The sequence below is a fragment of the Xiphophorus maculatus genome, chromosome 1, assembly GCF_002775205.1.
Source record: "Xiphophorus maculatus strain JP 163 A chromosome 1, X_maculatus-5.0-male, whole genome shotgun sequence".
NCBI classification, from domain to species: Eukaryota; Metazoa; Chordata; class Actinopteri; order Cyprinodontiformes; family Poeciliidae; genus Xiphophorus; species Xiphophorus maculatus.
The window spans coordinates 15,012,018-15,029,579 of record NC_036443.1 but is presented as its reverse complement, the minus strand read 5'-3'; the positions used below and the strand labels follow the sequence as shown (position 1 = coordinate 15,029,579).

The following is a 17,562-nucleotide window of genomic DNA, read 5'->3' as shown; positions in this document are numbered from 1 at the left end:
ATTATCAATAACTTTTTTTATGTCTCAGCAACACTATTGTAATGAATAACACCAGCTTATTTTTCATTGCCAGTATTACTCAATGAAATTGTGTTGGGCGAACACAATTCTATCATGTTAATGGAACACATGTTACAGCTTTAAATCCTACTTAATTTTTTCAAGTTCTCTATATGCTGTTCTACTGTAAAAAATTAAAGACTGATATTTGACAAGAAAGACAAAGAAAGCGAGTGCTACTGAACAAATTAGTTTTATTTGAAAGAAAATTTAAATCACACCATTTTGTACTTAACATATTTTAAATTGAAGAGACATGAATTTTTTTAAATTTAGTAAATACAATTTTTATGAACATGAAGGAAAACCTGAGACATATTTCTATAAAAGATGTACAAGATTATGAAAAGTATGTCAAATTTCTACAAACTGTTTTTGAACATGTATTCAAATGACATTAATTAATGCTGCAGTACATAGCTTTACAGACTTTTTTAACATATTTGTTAAAACTATCAGTATGTTATGTCAAAATGAGACAAAGCTAAACTTTTTACACCAATTATCTGTCACATGTCTTACTGATTACTATGTAATACCATAGTGATAGTCTAAACAAATGTGTAAAAACAAGAACATTTTTTTACAAGGGAAACACTACATCTTAAAAGTTTATCTATAAGATATTAATATGAAAGACAAAATGATTTAGAAAAGTATGTAAAATTTCTAAAACAATTCTGAACATGTAATTTGCATGACAATAAATCAGTGTAATGTAACTTTTATAGCAAATTTCTTTAACATATTTGTAACACTAAGTAGCAGTAGTGTTATAAGTAGCACTACATACTGGAACGTAAAAGCTGCTGAAGCCCAGTCTTTCAGGTGAACGTTCCTCATTAAAAAAAATACATTTGTGTCCTCCAATAAAGAATACAACAAGAAATACAAAAACTGAACATGAGAACATTACCAAATTAAACATGAGAAAATCTCTATTCACTCATAGAGGTGTTTTTTAAGGGACAATGCCTTGTTTGACAGTTTACCTCCATCCAGTTCCATTACTATTTTCTGTAATACCTCGAAAGTGTAGCGGAGGTCAGCAGGGTAGGCGAGGTTCATTGCATATATCAGTCCAAAAAGCATTGCAACAGCTGTTGGCACACTATCCAAATTGGACAACACTCTGATGCCTTCAAGAACGACCCCGATGTCTTCATCTGCTGAAGAACAGTCTTTAAGATGAAAAACACCGATGGTGGTGGCTCCAATACCCTCTTCAATATTAGCTTCATCCACACCCTATGTGAAGAAATGACAAATTAATCTCTTTCTCTAGACCTAGCTGTATCTAGTTCTTGATATATAGATATAGTTAACATAACATAGAGAAAGAAATAGATATAGATAGATTTATATAGATCGACAGTTTTAGAGATAGATTTAGAGAAATAGATAGTTTTAGATAGATAGATATCTCTAGTCCTTTCTCTACAGATATCTCTAAGTATACCTACATGTAGATATAGACAGATCTATGTGTCTATTCATGTAAAGATAGATCTATCTCTAGATATCTAGAGACATCTAAGTCTATATAGATACAACTATATGCAGATCTAAATCTATTTCTATATTTAGATTGATTTATCTATCACTAGGTGTAAATACACATTAAGATACATACCACATATTTATGGATGAGCTTGGCTGGATCTTCTCCCATATATATGCAGACTCCCTTAATGACACACTCCCGTGCAACATCAACATCTTCACACTGAAGGAAATTCAGTATGAAAAAATTAGAATTTTTTTCAAGCCTTGTGCTTCACAATGAAGTTTAATAATGTACTTTACCCAAATGTTTTTTATGGTGAAGAGATAGAAACTAATAAAGTTAAAAGTAAAGTTTTAAATGAAAATAAGCAAGAGTAAAAGTCCAAGTTGACAACATTTAAAACAAGAAAAATGTAATTTTCTATATTATTAGTTGTGTTATGGCTACATCACTTACATCATCCATTTGTGCAACAATTTGTCTAAGCTTTTGTCCGAGCTGTCCTCCTCTTCTTTTGAAGAGCTTCCTCAGGTTGTCACAGTGGAGATCCAGTTGAGAGAAGAACTTTGAATGAAGCGGTATGGTCGTAATTCTCTTAAACTCAGCATTTATCTGAAAAAATGAGCACAAAGGAATGATTTTCAAATTATAAACATCTGGAAGAAGGCCACAATCACTCGTGTTGCCAAAGTGAACAGTGAAGTAAATGTGCCTAGACATCTTAGATTAACACAGTATCCAAAAAAACATGTATGAGACAGGTCATACCTCTCTAATGTCAAATAGACCAGGCCATCTTGACATGAAAGCCTCCACCATCGGTGCATCACGAACAACTTCATGTCTTCTGTATGCAAAAGTTTGGACCTACTTGACACTTTTTCTGAGCACCCCTTACAACTCCACATTACCAGCACCACCTAAACCTGTAACACACAAAGATAACCTTGAGTGAGATAACTGAAAATCCAGCAGGTAACTTCACATATATAAAAAAAAAAGAAAAAAAAATCTAAGCTCTTCACCAGATTACCAAAACTCAATGTCCTGACAAATATCTGCCATCAGCATAAAATTCATGGGTGCTAAAGTTTGGAAGGCACATTTGAAACTTAAATTTGTTTTTTTATACTAAATCATCTTGGCTTACAAAAATGAATTAAAAAAGCAATTCCTATCTAGGAGCCATAATTAATTTACATCTATTCTACAACCCAAATTTGTAAACACTTTACATTGAGTCTTCCCTTAAGCTATTGAAAAAAGGGTGAGCTCTCAGACGCCGCCGCCGCTGGAGGGGCTGACACTTGCGGAGCGGCGAGAGACAGCGAGCCAGAGACGACTGTTGGGCTCACAGTAACAACATCTACATGACAAACATTCTACCTGTCATTAATAAGCATGTCACATTCACAAAACAGTACTGTTCCGATGCAGGTGGTTCATAAATCTGTCAAAAATGTTCCTAGCACACTATTTTTCGAATATTTATATAAAAAATTTTTTAAAGAAAAAAAAATGTGTTACCATATATTGCAGTTATCAGTAGATATTTACAAAGGACACTTTGCATAAGTCTTGAGAATTTGGAAAACATTCGGATTTTTACTCATACCGAATACTGTGCTCCAGCACTGCGCTGGACCATTGCGCCCCCAGCGAACTGTGCTGGATGGCCTTGGCATCCATACAGCGGCGCTGATGCAGTCGAACCATTACCTTAGCAAATTGAAATATGAAGATGGAGGGGATCATTAATGTTGCGCAGTGCACCACAAATAAGGGAAAATAACCCAGAAACCCGTCGAAGTACTCAAAATCCCTCATATTCTTATTTTGTCGTTCTGTCAGCGACGCTACATGCAGAATTGTTACCATAATAACGAATATCGGTTCTGTTAGTGTATCATGTTTCCACAAGGGTATAATCCCAGAAGAGGTGGCTCATTTGCTTGACAGTGCTAATATGAAAGAACAAAAAACATGCATTTTCTATACGAACAGAACATTGAGAAGCCAGTCGGTTCTAAATCGTCACAGTAGCCATGAGGGAAATAAAGTAACGGACACTTCTCCTGGTGGCATTTCACTGCTTGGAAACTATTGAAACCACCTCGTTGATCTTTCCCCAGCACACAAATTAAAAATATGATCGGTAACAACCGTCTTCTGTGGACAACTTTGATGGACTATAGCATACTGTTCTGTACTGCTGTATTTAGCTACAGCTATTAGCTATACTAATAAGAATAGCTAGCAAAATGAAAACAAAAGAACATGCAGATAGTTTAACAACGAGCTATTATACAAGACAATAATCATGTGGAAACATTCTGAACTACAAAAAATATATATATTTAGATCACTTACCTAATCGATATTCCTCTAAAGATTTGTCTTAAACGTTCTTGTCGCTGAGGAGTCGGAAGAAACTAGGCGGCAATCGCGATATCTTTACAAATATCTTGTTTGGCTTCTGATTGGTTAAGATTAAAAAGACCGCTCTTATTATTGTCCAATCATATTTGATAGTGTCTTTTGATATATTGCATCATTTCCGGTGATGATAAAACATGATTACAATGGTTTTAGTAATGTAATATAATTACGTTAAACCAACGTAAAGAAAATGTGTAGTTTCATTATTGTTGATAATTAAGTAAATTATTCTTTATTCAATCGTGTAAATACAAGAGACATGATTGTTTTGTGTAGTATTAACTTATTTTGTTTGTGCAAAATGAAAGACCCCTCAATTCTCATTTTTTCAGTGTGCTATAGCTTTTTTTCCCCCCTCACAGCCCAATGATTATGTTGTGAAGCTCTCTGACATTTTTCCCAACATGAAAGAGGGACAAAGTTCAACCGAGAGCTTCAAGATACTTCAAGAATGATCTTTTTCCTTAGTGTACCTGCTTATTTTCCCCATAAATTCTTGTTTGCCTGTTGCGGAAGCTGAATATCGGGAAGCTGAACATCGGGAATCTTTCTGCATTTCTTTTTTCATTGTGTCTTATCAACGCTCTTGGTTTTCATGTTCTCCCTGGGAGAGTCTCCGTTTCCTGGCTAGAAGTCTGTGTCCTTCTTCTAGGTGAAGCAGGGATCTGTTCGCATCTTGCTGACGCCAACTCCTCAGCAGACAGCTTCCCTCACATGGGCTCAGGTGGCTGACTGGCAGCTGTCCGTATGGATAAAACAGAGCAGGACACACACTGTACTGCAAGTCACCATCACTTCTGTTCTAACACCTTTGATACTTCCACCCCCCTTTGGTTTGTTTCCTCAATATATACGGTATATATATATATATATATATATATATATATATATATATATATATATATATATATATATATATATATATATATATATATATATATATATATATATATATATATATATATATATATATATATATATATATTCCTTAAACTTTTAGCTTGTTGATTTCTTGCAAGAACCATGTTAAAAAAACAAACAAACAAAAAAAAAAAATACATTTGTAACATAAATTGTGGTCAAGTTTATCTTTAAACCTTTCCTCTTTTAGGCCAGGATGGATTATCACAATTCGTGCTACAAGGCAGGGAATTGTTGTTATAAGTTCTTCAAACTTCAAAATTTTACATTATGTTAAAGTTACTGTAACTTTTAGTGATTTGGGAATGCCTAGAAGATAATGTTAGAGATAAAAATATAAATCTTATGTTTTGGGCTCATATTTTATAATCTAATTTAATTAAATCAAATTTCTTAGTTACTTGTTTTGTTGATGTGCTTGTGATGTTTGTTTTATCAAAACACACAAGTGGGAGCCTGGATCTCAATGAGATAACCTGTATAAATAAAAGTCAAATTAAAGACATTTTGAAAGTTTCTGTTAAATTGTGAGTTAAATGAAGGAAAACGTGTGGATTAATTTTCAGGCGATGCCCAAACACACAGCTTTCTTGTGTGTAATCTTGAGAAAATAAAAAAAAATAAACCAAGATATTAGAGAGAGATTTGTGGCTATCCAGAAATCTTGATTTTCCATTTTGCTTTTCTGGTAGGTTATGTGCTCTACATCTCAGAGAAGAATGTGTTTTAGAACAAAATGCTTGTATTGACCCAATGGGGGGAAAGAGCAAACTGAAAAGAGTTCTGTACAGATAATTGTAGATAATGATCATTGTTATATTTGGAGGAAAAAGAAGAAAGCTTGCAAGCATGATAGCCGAACTGTGAATTACAGATATGGCAGGAACATGTTGCTTTTTGTTGCAGGAGGGACTGGTGAGCTCTACAAATATTTATAACATTACAAGAGGGGGGAAAAAATGTGTGGAAAGAAGACATCATATTAAAAAAATTAGGCCAAAATGGATCTTCCAACTTGACAAAAACCTTATAGAGGCAGTGGAATTATTTACAAAGTGGCTAATAGATGTTAACCTCAATATTTTGGAGAGGCAATCACAAACTCCCATAGAAAATTAGTGGGTAGAAGTGAAGTGTGTCTGAGCAAGGCGAGTTGGAATCTGGACTTAGCTTTTCCAGTTGGGAGGAATGGGCAAAAATTACAGAAACTACTGTGATAAGCTTTTGAAAGCAAGTCTACTATTAAGAAAACACATGTAAACTTCTGAATTTGAGGAAAGTTAAAGAGATCTTTGAAACAGTTTCACTGTATTCTGATATTTACCTATCATATATCATTTTGGTATTTCTAACTGAAGACAACAATATATAGAAAAGTGTAGTACATACCCATTTGTAGAGTGTATCCAAATACCTGTTTTTAACTGTGTAGATGGAGTAAATTTTATCCCATTCACCCCAAGATGATTCAATTACTGGTTTTAATAAAGATGACTTTGATTCAAACACTTGAAAAATAGTCAGCCACGGGAAAGAAAAATTCAGTCACGAGGGTCCAGAACAAGCCAGTGGCTGATGAAGACAAATGTGTAAACACATGTTGGCAGAATTGCTTTTTGGTTGAGCGTGAATCGGACACACTCAGGAGGGCAGAAAGATGGAGTTGTGATTTATAGTTTTGTGCTGTCCCCGGACCACCACTGTCTGCTGCCTCCCACCACTGTAATTACAACCTGTGTCTATTAGAATAGTCCTGCTGCCCACAAACGCATCAGCTCAGCTGAGAGGATGGGAGGGGAAGAATCGCCTCCCCTTAAGAAAGCGTTGGTATTCAACCTCCGTTCTCGCCAAAAACAACAGGAGTGCAGAAAGAACGCAGATGATTAGACAAAGGTCAAAAAGAAACATGCAGAAAGGCTGGGCGCACTTAAAACATGCATTTTAAGATCCAAACCTCCAGTTACAGCTGGTGATGCATGTAAATTTATTCAGGGGAAGCATATCTCATAAAAATCCTTTGAGAGTATAAATGTTCATTCAGTCAGGCAATCAAATGTTTATCCCACCTATTGGAAAAACAAAGAGCTTGTCATTAATGTAGTTTATCTCCATTTTAAACCATTTCAAGGTCAATCTTGAGGTTTTTGTTGTTGTTTTTTTTAATGAAGACTCTTGTAAATCTCTTACACTTGTTTCACATTACATTTCTCACATTTCAGCATTCACTCCAAGAATGCTACTCAGATACATCTGCTGAAATGAACTCGGTTCACTTTAACTGGGACATCACAGCATCTCCTAGTGGAGGAATGCAGAGCTGTTTGTAGGTCTCTTGGAAAACGCTCCGACTAACATGAAGCAATCCATTTAAGTCTCTCACATACAGTGCACCGCACATTTATTAACCCTTCTGGTGAAGATATGCATATTAATCCTATAAACAGATACATCATGAGTAAAATTTAGAAAAAGTCAGTCTTTACAATGACAAGGACAGTCTCATGGCAGGAGTAAAATATTTATATCTTGTGTAGTGTGTGTGCAAAATTACGGGTGACACATGTATTGACACTTAACAATTCTTTAGAATTTAGTGAATTATAGATTTTTTTATTTTTTTATTTTTTGTAACTTGATGTATCTACTTATCCATTATAACATAAAACAGACTCCTGTTTCCTTCCACCACTGGTCACCAGACTGAATGAGGACCCATATTTATTTTGCCATCTTGTACTTGACAATATGATGATGGTAGGAGGACGGAGAAAAACAAACACCATAGTTTCCTGCTACAGGACTGCTGCAAACACTGACATACTTAGATCAGTTGTGGGGCTGCACAGTCTCAACAAGACACTTTTCTGGAGCTGGAAGAACAGAATTCATTCTTGCTCTGATTTAAGATTTCTTGTAGTTTGCTTTTGAGACATAAAGATTTTTTTTTCCTTTTGTGATGTCAGACAAAAGTTGTGGGAATGGGCATAGATGTTGGCAAACAAATTAGTCAGTTTAGCGTGGTTGATGAGGGTTGCAGCCAGACAGCCCTATGAGGACAAAGCAGCAGTATATTAGTACACAAATAATTGCTTCTTTTTTCTTTTTTTTACATTACTCAGTGTGACATTGTGCTACTATAATAAAAACTAAGTTTATTTTAAGGTTCTTATTTTCCTGAGGCAAACAACCTCTGTATGTTTCAGAGAATTGCTTTATGCCTCACGTCTTGCTTGGCATAAAACAGAGTTGTCACACAGTTCACAGTTAAAAGCTTGACCAGCCTAAACATCTATATTGTTAAGTTAACTTTCCAATAATACAGTTTTTTTCCCAAATGGCCTCTATCTTTTCTCTATCCCTCAAAGTGTAGAATTGTTCTCCCTATAAAAAGGGACTGATCACCATTTACTTTTTTCCCTGGAACTCTGAACTGATAATGAGAGCTGGCGCTGAGCTCTGGTCACTGTCATTTATGCTGTAATTGGCCTGAAGGTGCAAAGGGCAGTCTTGCATCAAAGAGCACCAAGAACTAAGTGGCTTGCAGTGACACAGATAAAATAATACAATGCAAAGGAGGACTCTTAAACTTCTTCACTTGAGTCACTGTTTAATGCAACAAACTGTTCAACAAACAATATATTTGGGGGTCAGCACAATTATTGGTCAAGTGAAACTAAAAATGTAAAAACATGGACATTTAAACCAAAGTTATAATTCTTTAAATCTTGCTGAGTTTATTACATTCTTCTTCCATAACATGGATCTTTTTGTAAGTCGACTGATGAGGGCCCACTCACCATGGAGATAGCAAAATGGGTTGTGAAGGCTTACAGTGTCTGAATACATTCATGTCTATATGAATAATTAATTAAATGTACTTATTTTAAAATGTATGATTTTTATATATGTAATTTCTGATTAGTTAGCTTTAATAAGTGATAAATGTGTTGTATTCTGAATGTAAGTCTGTCTTTTCTGTCCTACATGTCTTTTTAGGTGTGTAACTGAAAGGTTATCTGACTATCTGAGTAGTTTGTTATGTCTTATTGATGGTGGCGTTCTGCTTCTACTTTTCAGCTATCAAATCCACTAAACAATTAATTCTAACTTGGTTTTTTAGAAGAGAGGAGAAGCACAGTAGTGGAAGAAAAATGTAAAAAACATCTAATTCCTTCACTTTGGATATTGTTAACTTATAAATAATCAACATTCAGTTTAGAGTAAGACATTTACTCTATTCACTATTCTCGAGTTAAATGGTAAAAACAAAAATTCAAACCAATTCAAAAAAAGAAGAAAAGTTAATCAGGGTGGATTAAGTCAAATACTGAAAAAAACTACAGCAGGACACACCATGTATCTGAAAATAAAATGAATTGTTTTTAGTCTCTGATCATTCATATTCAACAACCTTCTCCTCTTTATATTTGTACAAATCACTCTTGTCTTGCTTGAACCAAACAAATTTAGCAAACCTGTTTGAAATTTAATACGATTCTTCATGACCCAATATACCAACGTCATCCAACAGAACAGATTCTGTTGTGAGGTTGGATTCAGGGTCTTGTAAATGCCTACACTTACAGAAAAAAGATGGTAGGGAGATGTTTGCACTGATATCATAGTTCATTAGTGTAATAACCATGCTCTCGTCTGATCTATGTGACCACAGACTCGAGTGGTTAAGGCTGAATTTGTGACTTATTGATTCCTACGGCTTATTAAAGGCATGAGTATCTTGCTGTACAGAAACATGTGAAGGCAGGATTACTGGGAAATAGGAGTATTGATCGGATCAAGAAGTAGAGGCTTACATTTCAAATTTTTAAAAAGAGCCTAGATTGAAGGGAAAGAGCAATGTTTTCTCTGAGATATAGGGAAATATTCTGATAAGTCACACACTGATAAATGCTCCAAAAGGCATTTATTATTGCTGTCAATAAAACACATTATTCAGGTGAGTGTGAATGTTGATCAGTAAGGCTCACAAAATTATTGCTATTGTTATTGCTCACAAAATTAATACTTTTGTACTTATTTTGCTGCTCTTGTTGGTCCTGGTTCAAGAAATAACCCTTTGGCATCCAACAGCCAATTACTGTAAACTTCACAAAAAATTTGTCAGTGCAGCAAATGTCATCCTTCAAATTAGGAATAATTAATGGCTGATTTTATTTAATTTTTTTCTTCAAGGGAAGTAAAACATTTATAACTCCAGTTCAGATTGTTGTTATACTTTTCTTCTAAAGCAGTGATTAAGCATCCAAGCCTGAATTCAATATAATCTGTCAGGTAGTTTATGATGAATCGCTTTCAATTTGGTTTAATATTACTTGGTATCATTTATTAAAATCCAGATTTTTAGTTTGTACATATGCAGTTTTAAAGACAACTTGTAGAGGTACACAAGATGCTCCATTTTATGCCATAACTACTCATAATAATTTAGTGTTCCTGTCCCTAACTCATTCAATCTCAGGCTTTGTCAAACAACAACAAAATGACTGATAGAACGTCAAGTAAATATATTTCAATAAGTGTTTAGTTCCTGATTCATTGTCTAATTACAGTTGCTGGGGGTTTCCGGTAGGTGGCGCCGTTGTTTCACGTTCCATCTTGTTTTTGACGTCATATGTGGCGTAACCAGGAAGAGAAAAGTCACTTTAGCGGTATCCTTCTCAAGCTGCAGCAAGCTTAAAAGCTCAACAAAAACAAACCGTTTAACAGCGCCCAAAGCGTAAGTTAAAGGATACAGGTCGGTTTAGTCACTTTTAATAACTGATTCTTTAGCTTGTTATGTAGCTGCTACGCCTTTTAACAAAAGTCTTGTTCGATTATTGCCGCAGGGTCTCGATGGTCATCGTCCAGCAGGCTTGCAAATAGGTTTTCTTGTTGTGGAGAATGTCGTCTTGCCGAACAGGATCGTGGATGTTTGCTGCTGCCGCAGTGACAGTATTTCTATTGGATACGGTTGTTTTCGCTGAAGCCAAGGTAAAAACAAACAAACAAATAAATAAACAACAGGCTGATACTTCCTTATGATGCAGCAGGAGAGTGGATGAAAACGCAAAAGGTTTAGTCCTAAGTAATATTTAGATATGCTTAGTTATCGTGTTAGATTCTGGATAAAACGTTTCTAAACACAAACTTTTATAAGACGTAGTTTGTAGTCAAGAGGAAGAACACATCGTCCTAGTTATAATTATCTTAAGGGTTTGTTTTATAACTTTTTATTATCCTATTAATGATTTGCTTGCGTGTTAAGTTGATAAAAATATGTGGGTGGTTACTAGAAAACAACATAAACATGACAAGTGATTTAGGTTGAGATCCTGAGAATGTATCTTAAATATAAATGTTGATTTAAAAAAAAAACATCCTTTTGGAAGTTATTTTATTTTACACTTAGAATTACTTTTATCTTAATGAATTTCCATAAATTTACTTCTTCTATCAGACTGTGATATTTACTCATAACAGCTAAAGCAAAGACCATTAAATACGTTTTTATGAACTAATTTGACTACCATGTGTTTGTGTTTGTCGATTTAAAAAAATATATATCAGTGATTTACTGTAAGTCATTAAAAACAAAAAAGTAAAAGTGATTAATAACATTATTTGCCAATAAAATATTCGTATTCACTATATATATATGTTAGTAAAACCTTGAAATTTTTTTTGTTTAAGTATTTAATTAGTTTTTATGTATTTTAATTAACTGTTTTATGTTATAATTTGTATTATTATAGTATTTAAGTATTTTAAAAACTTGTATTGATTGTTGATTTTAAAAAAATATATATTGTATAGATTCAGTAAAAAACAAACAAACATGTTTTTGTTAGTTAGTTTTTGTTAATAATTTGTTAGTTTTTGTTAGCTAGCAAAGCGACCAATGTGCCCTATAGTAAAAGAATATAAATTCATTTAGTACAACTGTGTAAAAACATTGGTATTTTATGTAAGACTATGGGAAAGTCAAAGAAATGTTTTATAGACGTGACCTCCACAAGTTTGTTTTCAGCACAGGCTGAATGTTGAATTGTAATTATATCTAAATAGTTAAAGAAGGTGTTGAGTTCCTCAGGTTATTCCTAAACCTGAATTTGTCCACTGCCATCAAATAATACTGCTGCTCACAGGTCCTGTGTAACAATTGTCAATAATCCTGGTGTGGAACACTTAGTCTTTATTCCTCTGGCCCTGTTTCTGGTTTGTTGGATGTGTACTATTGAACCACTTTCAGTCCAGAATAACCTGTGTACCAGAAACAGTTACAAAACCTGTTGTGTTTGTTGGGATCTGGACCAGTTGGCCTCTAACTCTCAGGCTCATCTGTGATTTCTGCTGCTAGGCTTCAGCTCATTTGCCAACAAACATGAACCTTACTGCAACAGGATAATCAATTAAATTCATTTGTTAGGATTTTTCACGTTGTTGTTGTTCTGTGATAGAAATTTCTTAATAGTAGAGGAATAATAGTGACATGTCCCTTTTAAAGTTTCAATAAACAAGAAGTACAATCCTGACCCATGTTTTTCTTACTTTCTGCAGAGTTTTGAGGATGTCCGCTGCAAGTGCATCTGTCCGCCTTACAGGAACATCTCTGGGAATATTTATAACATAAATGTCACACAGAAAGATTGGTAAGAGGAGCCTTTTATTTATTTGAATCGGCAGTTCACTAAGACCAATAAGTCAATTGTTGGTGAAGGTTTCTTGTAGCAGATTCTTGTCAAGTCTAAAGAGAAAAAATTCAATATTTCTTGAAATAATGTGTGCCTTTTATTCTGTCATAAATAGTTCTATTTAGTTTTATTCCTGACAGAGTGAAAGGTAATTCTGTCCCACAGTTTGCAATTTAATTGATTTTATGTTCTAACGAGGATTCATATAATTAATATGCAACATAAACATGAATATTCTTCCATTTTTGGACTTTTTCTGTGGGGTTTTTTTTCTTATTTGATTTATGATTTTTCTCATCATATGCTATCATAATCCCATGTCATTATGAATGATATATTCAATGTTTCAGCTTCTAAAACACCTGCAGATATCGGGGTTATTGTAAATCAGTATTGATTTAATAGTTTGCAAATTTAAATTTTTTATATATTTAATTCCTCTAACAGATTTGTTTGTTTTTAGTTGATTTTTTGTTATTAAAAGTGGAAAGAGAAATAAAATTTGATTTTATGGCTTATTTTATATCTCACACAAACCTGGCATTTTAACATGGGTATTTAGATTTTGTAAATCCGTGTTTGATCATTTATTGCTTTTATAATTGTATTTTATTTAAAAATGTATTAGCTGCACTAAACTGCTTTTCAGTTGCTCTGTGTGATGTAATGCAGGACAAATAAGGCAAAAGATACATGAAATATGCTTCTATCAGACTGATTACCGTAACCTGCTCTAGCAGTGTGTGTATGTTCTTGGGAAAGACTTTGAAGTTTGCTAGCCTACAGGTGCATTGTAATCACCCATTAGAGCCAGAAAAAACAAAACACCAACCTGACAGGTTATATTTAACTTCAGGTCTTTTTACTGGAAACTTGCACAATTTGTACATGTGACATATATATTTTTATTTTGAATTTGTGAATATGTTGCCAGCTTTGCAAAATGAACACATATTGTAATAAATTTGCAGCAACTGCCTCCATGTTGTGGATCCCATGCCGGTTCCTGGCCATGATGTGGAAGCCTACTGTCTGCTGTGTGAGTGCAAGTATGAGGAGCGAAGCAGCAACACCATAAAGGTACAGAGTGGATTTATTCCAGATCTTTTCCAATCTTCAATACGTATCAATGGCATGCTTATTCTGTATGTCTTACAGGTCTTATGAAAGAAGAAGATTTTTTTGTCTTTTTAGTAAAAAGACTTAACATATAACAAATGGATTGAAGTATTAATGTTTAGTATGACATTTTTATGTTAGTTGGTTCTCAGATTGGAGGTTTTCTTAGATCGGATCTCGCTCTTACAATATTCCCCAGGTGACCATCATCATCTACCTGTCTGTCGTTGGGGCTCTGCTTCTCTATATGCTATTTCTGCTGCTGGTTGATCCTCTGATCCGCAAACACGACCCCTACACTCAGCCTCTGCACAACGAGGAAGACTCTGAGGTAACAAGCAGCACACATAAAGAAAATCATTGCGTTTCAGGGGTGATGTGAAGCTTTGGACTTACGAATAGTCCGTCTTTTCAATGTGTCTCTGCCTGTGTGTGTGTGTCTTCAGGAGATGCGTCCTCCTGCAGACGCCGGGCTGGCCAGAGGAAACACGGTGCTGGAGCGGGTCGAGGGAGCACAGCAGCGCTGGAAGAAGCAGGTGCAGGAACAACGCAAGACAGTTTTTGACCGCCACAAGCTGCTGAGTTAAAACCTCACTGCTGAACTTCAACCGTCCTCAGTGTGACAAATCGCTCCAGGCTCAGTACTATTCCACCCTCACCAGCTGCACTATTTCAAAGCTAGATTTCATTGATGTGCAATGCAATGACTGTATAACTTAAAATGTTCAGACATGTTTATCTAACAAGCAGATGGGTTATAATCTTGAAATGTGTGATATGAACCCTGTAACCTGAGTTAAAATGCAGCTGTGAATGCTTTGCACATTCTTAAGAGTAAATATATTCTCAGTTATTTTAAACTGCAGCAAAGCATGAAGTTTTGAATGTCTTTCGAAAATAATTTAAGTGTTTTAGTGATCGATGTGATGAGTTTTCTGCCCGTAGTTCTCTTGTTGCATGAGTTTTAAAAGTTACCTCACAAAAAAAGCACATTGAGTTAGTTATAATCACAGTTCTGCGATGATTGCCAAATAGCCCTTATTTCTGATTTGGCATTTGTAATTTATTGATCTGCTGCACTTGAGCACGTTCAGATTTAATTTTGAGTTTTGTAACTTACTGGTGTTTTTTAACCTCAAGCTGTGCCTTTTTTCCTAATCTCTCTCACGTCGGGAAAATGGATTTTGTCAAAGCAAAACAAAGATTTGTCTTGTAAATATTGGCCATTTATCACTTTCTGGATGTAGCCGAGGGCAGTCAGCCAAGTGATGCTTTAAATTAGAAGCTTTGCAATTGTATGAAAACGCTAATGTTAAAGTTGCCATTTACAACACAAGCATTCATAAACGCATTAAGGGTAAGCTCATAACAATTAGCCTTTCAATGGAGTTTTAAACAAATAAGGAATTTGAAAACACATTTTTCTTACACAGAGCCTTTAGAGCCACGCCTCTCTAGAACAAACAGAGCTCAAACACAAAGAAAAGATTCATTTAGTCATTTTAGACAAATTAACACAAAAATCAAAAAATTTGTGCTTTTACAAAGTAAACTTGCCAAGACCTTCAAATCTTAAATGTATATGTTGAACAATTTTAGTCTGCGGTCTGTGCTGAAATTCAATCATTTACGGGAGGGATCTCACAGTTTGAAGACCAAAAGCAACGACTTAATTTGCTGACTCTACCAGTGATGACAGTGGTTGTGATAGGAGAGCAAATGTTTCAGGTGAGAAAACATTCTTCTTACTCACATTCTGTGTTTTGTGTCCTCTCGGACAGAGGACATGTTCATGGATGATATTATGAAATAAATATCAGGGTAGCACTCAACCACCCCAGGTAGAGTGCTGGCCTTTCAGAACTCTAAGCTGCTGCTTTTTTTTTCTTGTTAATGCTCAAGTGTAATCCACATACAGTATGTAACATAATCCAACATAACCAGCGATCGGCATTGTGTTCAGCTGTTTTGTGCTAAGTTTCTTGATTTTATGTATCTTTCTTAATTTTTGAGATAGAAATTATGATGACTGTAACGAGCAACACATTCCAAACACAACTGAGAAAGAAAATAACATAAAAATGGTGACGTATACCATTAAAAAGGTCTGTTCTTTGGTCTAATATCGGAATATATTTTATCTCCAGAAGTTAGTGTAGTGGAGAAAAATTTACTTCTAAGAAGGGAAGATGAAATTGAGACCTTAAACCTTCATTGGAGAATGTTTGAAAACTGTCACCAAAGAGCTGATTGGTGCGGCAGAATCAGGACACCTCGTGGCTATGAAAAGGGGATTTTTGCTTGTGTACCAACGTTTCCCACTGGAGGATTTTTTATCTGTCAAAATAAGACTCATTTTCTCACCAACCTTTATTTAGTTCTACCTGCTGATGTTTTGTTGTCTGTACTTATTTAGTTTGTATTAATAATTGTTAATGGGGTTAATTTAAATATTTTTTGCCATAATGCTTTTTATTTATTAATCAAAAAGATTGTAATGATTTAGTGTTATTGCGAGCCAAGCCACAGGAAATATGTTTAGTGCTGTTCAACAATTACTTGATAAAAAATCTCACAACAAGCTATTACAGCTGTCACATTTCACTCTGCATATATGGTAACTGCTGATGTGTTAAAAAAAAATCCTCTATTTCAAAAATGTTCTCCAAATAATGCTTAGATATATTAAAGTTGTTCTGGTGGCACATGGTGACAAAATGCACAATTCACTTTTGTTTTGTGTTATTTTTCCCTTTAATTCCTTTTTACGTTTCTGTAATATTATCTCAACCCTCATGCGGTCATTGTTCTCAGTGTCTTCACATTTAGCAGCTGCAAGTTCAATAAAGGAAAACAAAACAATTCTCTTAACATTTTGTGATATTGATTTATTTTACTTTGGGGTCACATTTATTTATGAGCAATAGGGGGCGACAAAGTAAACTACAAATAAGCTCTGCTGGCAAATTCACTAACATCTCAACTTACCTTTAAGAAAATTATCAGATTATATGAAATTTTATACTGGTATATTGTTCCTGATGAAAACTGCTTTTATTCAACATTATAATTTTCAGGATTCCATATAACATTTACTGAATGAAAAGTTATTTAAACTTGATAGGCTGTCACTAACCTCTGAATTGAGCCATTTAAAAAAGTACATTTAAAATTAAAGAATCTCATTTATGAAATAAAATGGGAGTGGTAGAATCATGTTTTATTCAGAAGGACCAGAAGAACTTGAAGAGATGGATGGAGGTAAAGAAAAGGTAATCTTTGAAGAAAACCTAATAGAGGTTTTAAAATATTTAATTAGGGCAATGACCCAAAACACAAAGTTAGAGCTACGTTAAAATAGTTTAGATTAAATTAGGCTGACTGTGACTGACCTTCATTTTCATTTGACTTTACAATTAGCATTATTTGGGGTTATCACACAAATTAGAAAAAAAAAATTGTTTGTGTTTGCAACATGGGGATAAATTAGTACTTATCCAAGGACTGTAATAAGCTGTATTGCACATCTAAAGTATTCATGTTGAAGAAGCTCTGTGCTTAGTTACAATGACAACTGTTGTCATCCCAAAGTCATTTCATGCATCTAACATGTTACTTTAGAAAATTTTCCACCTGCAGAAGAATGCACATCATTAAAAACATGCTGGGTGACTTTCACATTATTTGGCCGCTTTGTTTTTATTTTTGCTTTACAGTGAGGTTTCAGGCTAAGTTGCAGGTTTGTTTGCTGCAGGTTCTTCTCCCACTCGTATTGCTTTCTCACATCATTCACATCCGTCCTGCCCTTTCTACTACTGTCCTCCC

At 34.5% G+C, this 17,562-nt stretch overlaps 2 protein-coding genes across 3 annotated transcripts; one reads left to right on the top strand and one right to left on the bottom strand.

The window, feature by feature from the left end:
* Window positions 1-301: 301 nt before the first annotated feature.
* Window positions 302-4,353, bottom strand: LOC111608029. Its single transcript, XM_023330232.1, has 4 exons — window positions 2,336-4,353; window positions 2,024-2,179; window positions 1,694-1,786; window positions 302-1,308 (listed from the first exon to the last, which is right to left on the bottom strand). Exons 1-4 carry the CDS (start codon window positions 2,384-2,386, stop codon window positions 1,003-1,005), a joined length of 606 nt encoding a protein of 201 aa, XP_023186000.1. The 5' UTR covers window positions 2,387-4,353; the 3' UTR covers window positions 302-1,002.
* A 6,217-nt stretch (window positions 4,354-10,570) lies between these two features.
* On the top strand, window positions 10,571-16,608 carry tmem9 (transmembrane protein 9). 2 transcript variants are annotated; one of them, XM_005801369.3, is made up of 6 exons: window positions 10,571-10,664; window positions 10,774-10,918; window positions 12,485-12,576; window positions 13,590-13,698; window positions 13,937-14,068; window positions 14,184-16,608. In XM_005801369.3, exons 2-6 carry the CDS (start codon window positions 10,829-10,831, stop codon window positions 14,322-14,324), a joined length of 564 nt encoding a protein of 187 aa, XP_005801426.1. In that variant the 5' UTR covers window positions 10,571-10,664; window positions 10,774-10,828; the 3' UTR covers window positions 14,325-16,608. The 2 variants fall into 2 exon arrangements, with proteins under 2 accessions (XP_005801426.1, XP_005801425.1); XM_005801368.3 differs by having other exon boundaries at window positions 10,571-10,682.
* Window positions 16,609-17,562: the final 954 nt, after the last annotated feature.

Coding starts and splice junctions, on each gene's coding strand:
- LOC111608029 (XM_023330232.1), bottom strand. CDS start 2,386: ATGGTGGAGGCTTTCATGTCAAGATGGCCTGGTCTATTTGACATTAGA. Junction 2,180..2,335: donor GTCTATTTGACATTAGAGAG/GTATGACCTGTC, acceptor TCATTTTTTCAG/ATAAATGCTGAGTTTAAGAG. Junction 1,787..2,023: donor TTGTTGCACAAATGGATGAT/GTAAGTGATGTA, acceptor AATTTCCTTCAG/TGTGAAGATGTTGATGTTGC.
- tmem9 (XM_005801369.3), top strand. CDS start 10,829: ATGTCGTCTTGCCGAACAGGATCGTGGATGTTTGCTGCTGCCGCAGTG. Junction 13,699..13,936: donor GAAGCAGCAACACCATAAAG/GTACAGAGTGGA, acceptor AATATTCCCCAG/GTGACCATCATCATCTACCT. Junction 14,069..14,183: donor ACAACGAGGAAGACTCTGAG/GTAACAAGCAGC, acceptor GTGTGTCTTCAG/GAGATGCGTCCTCCTGCAGA.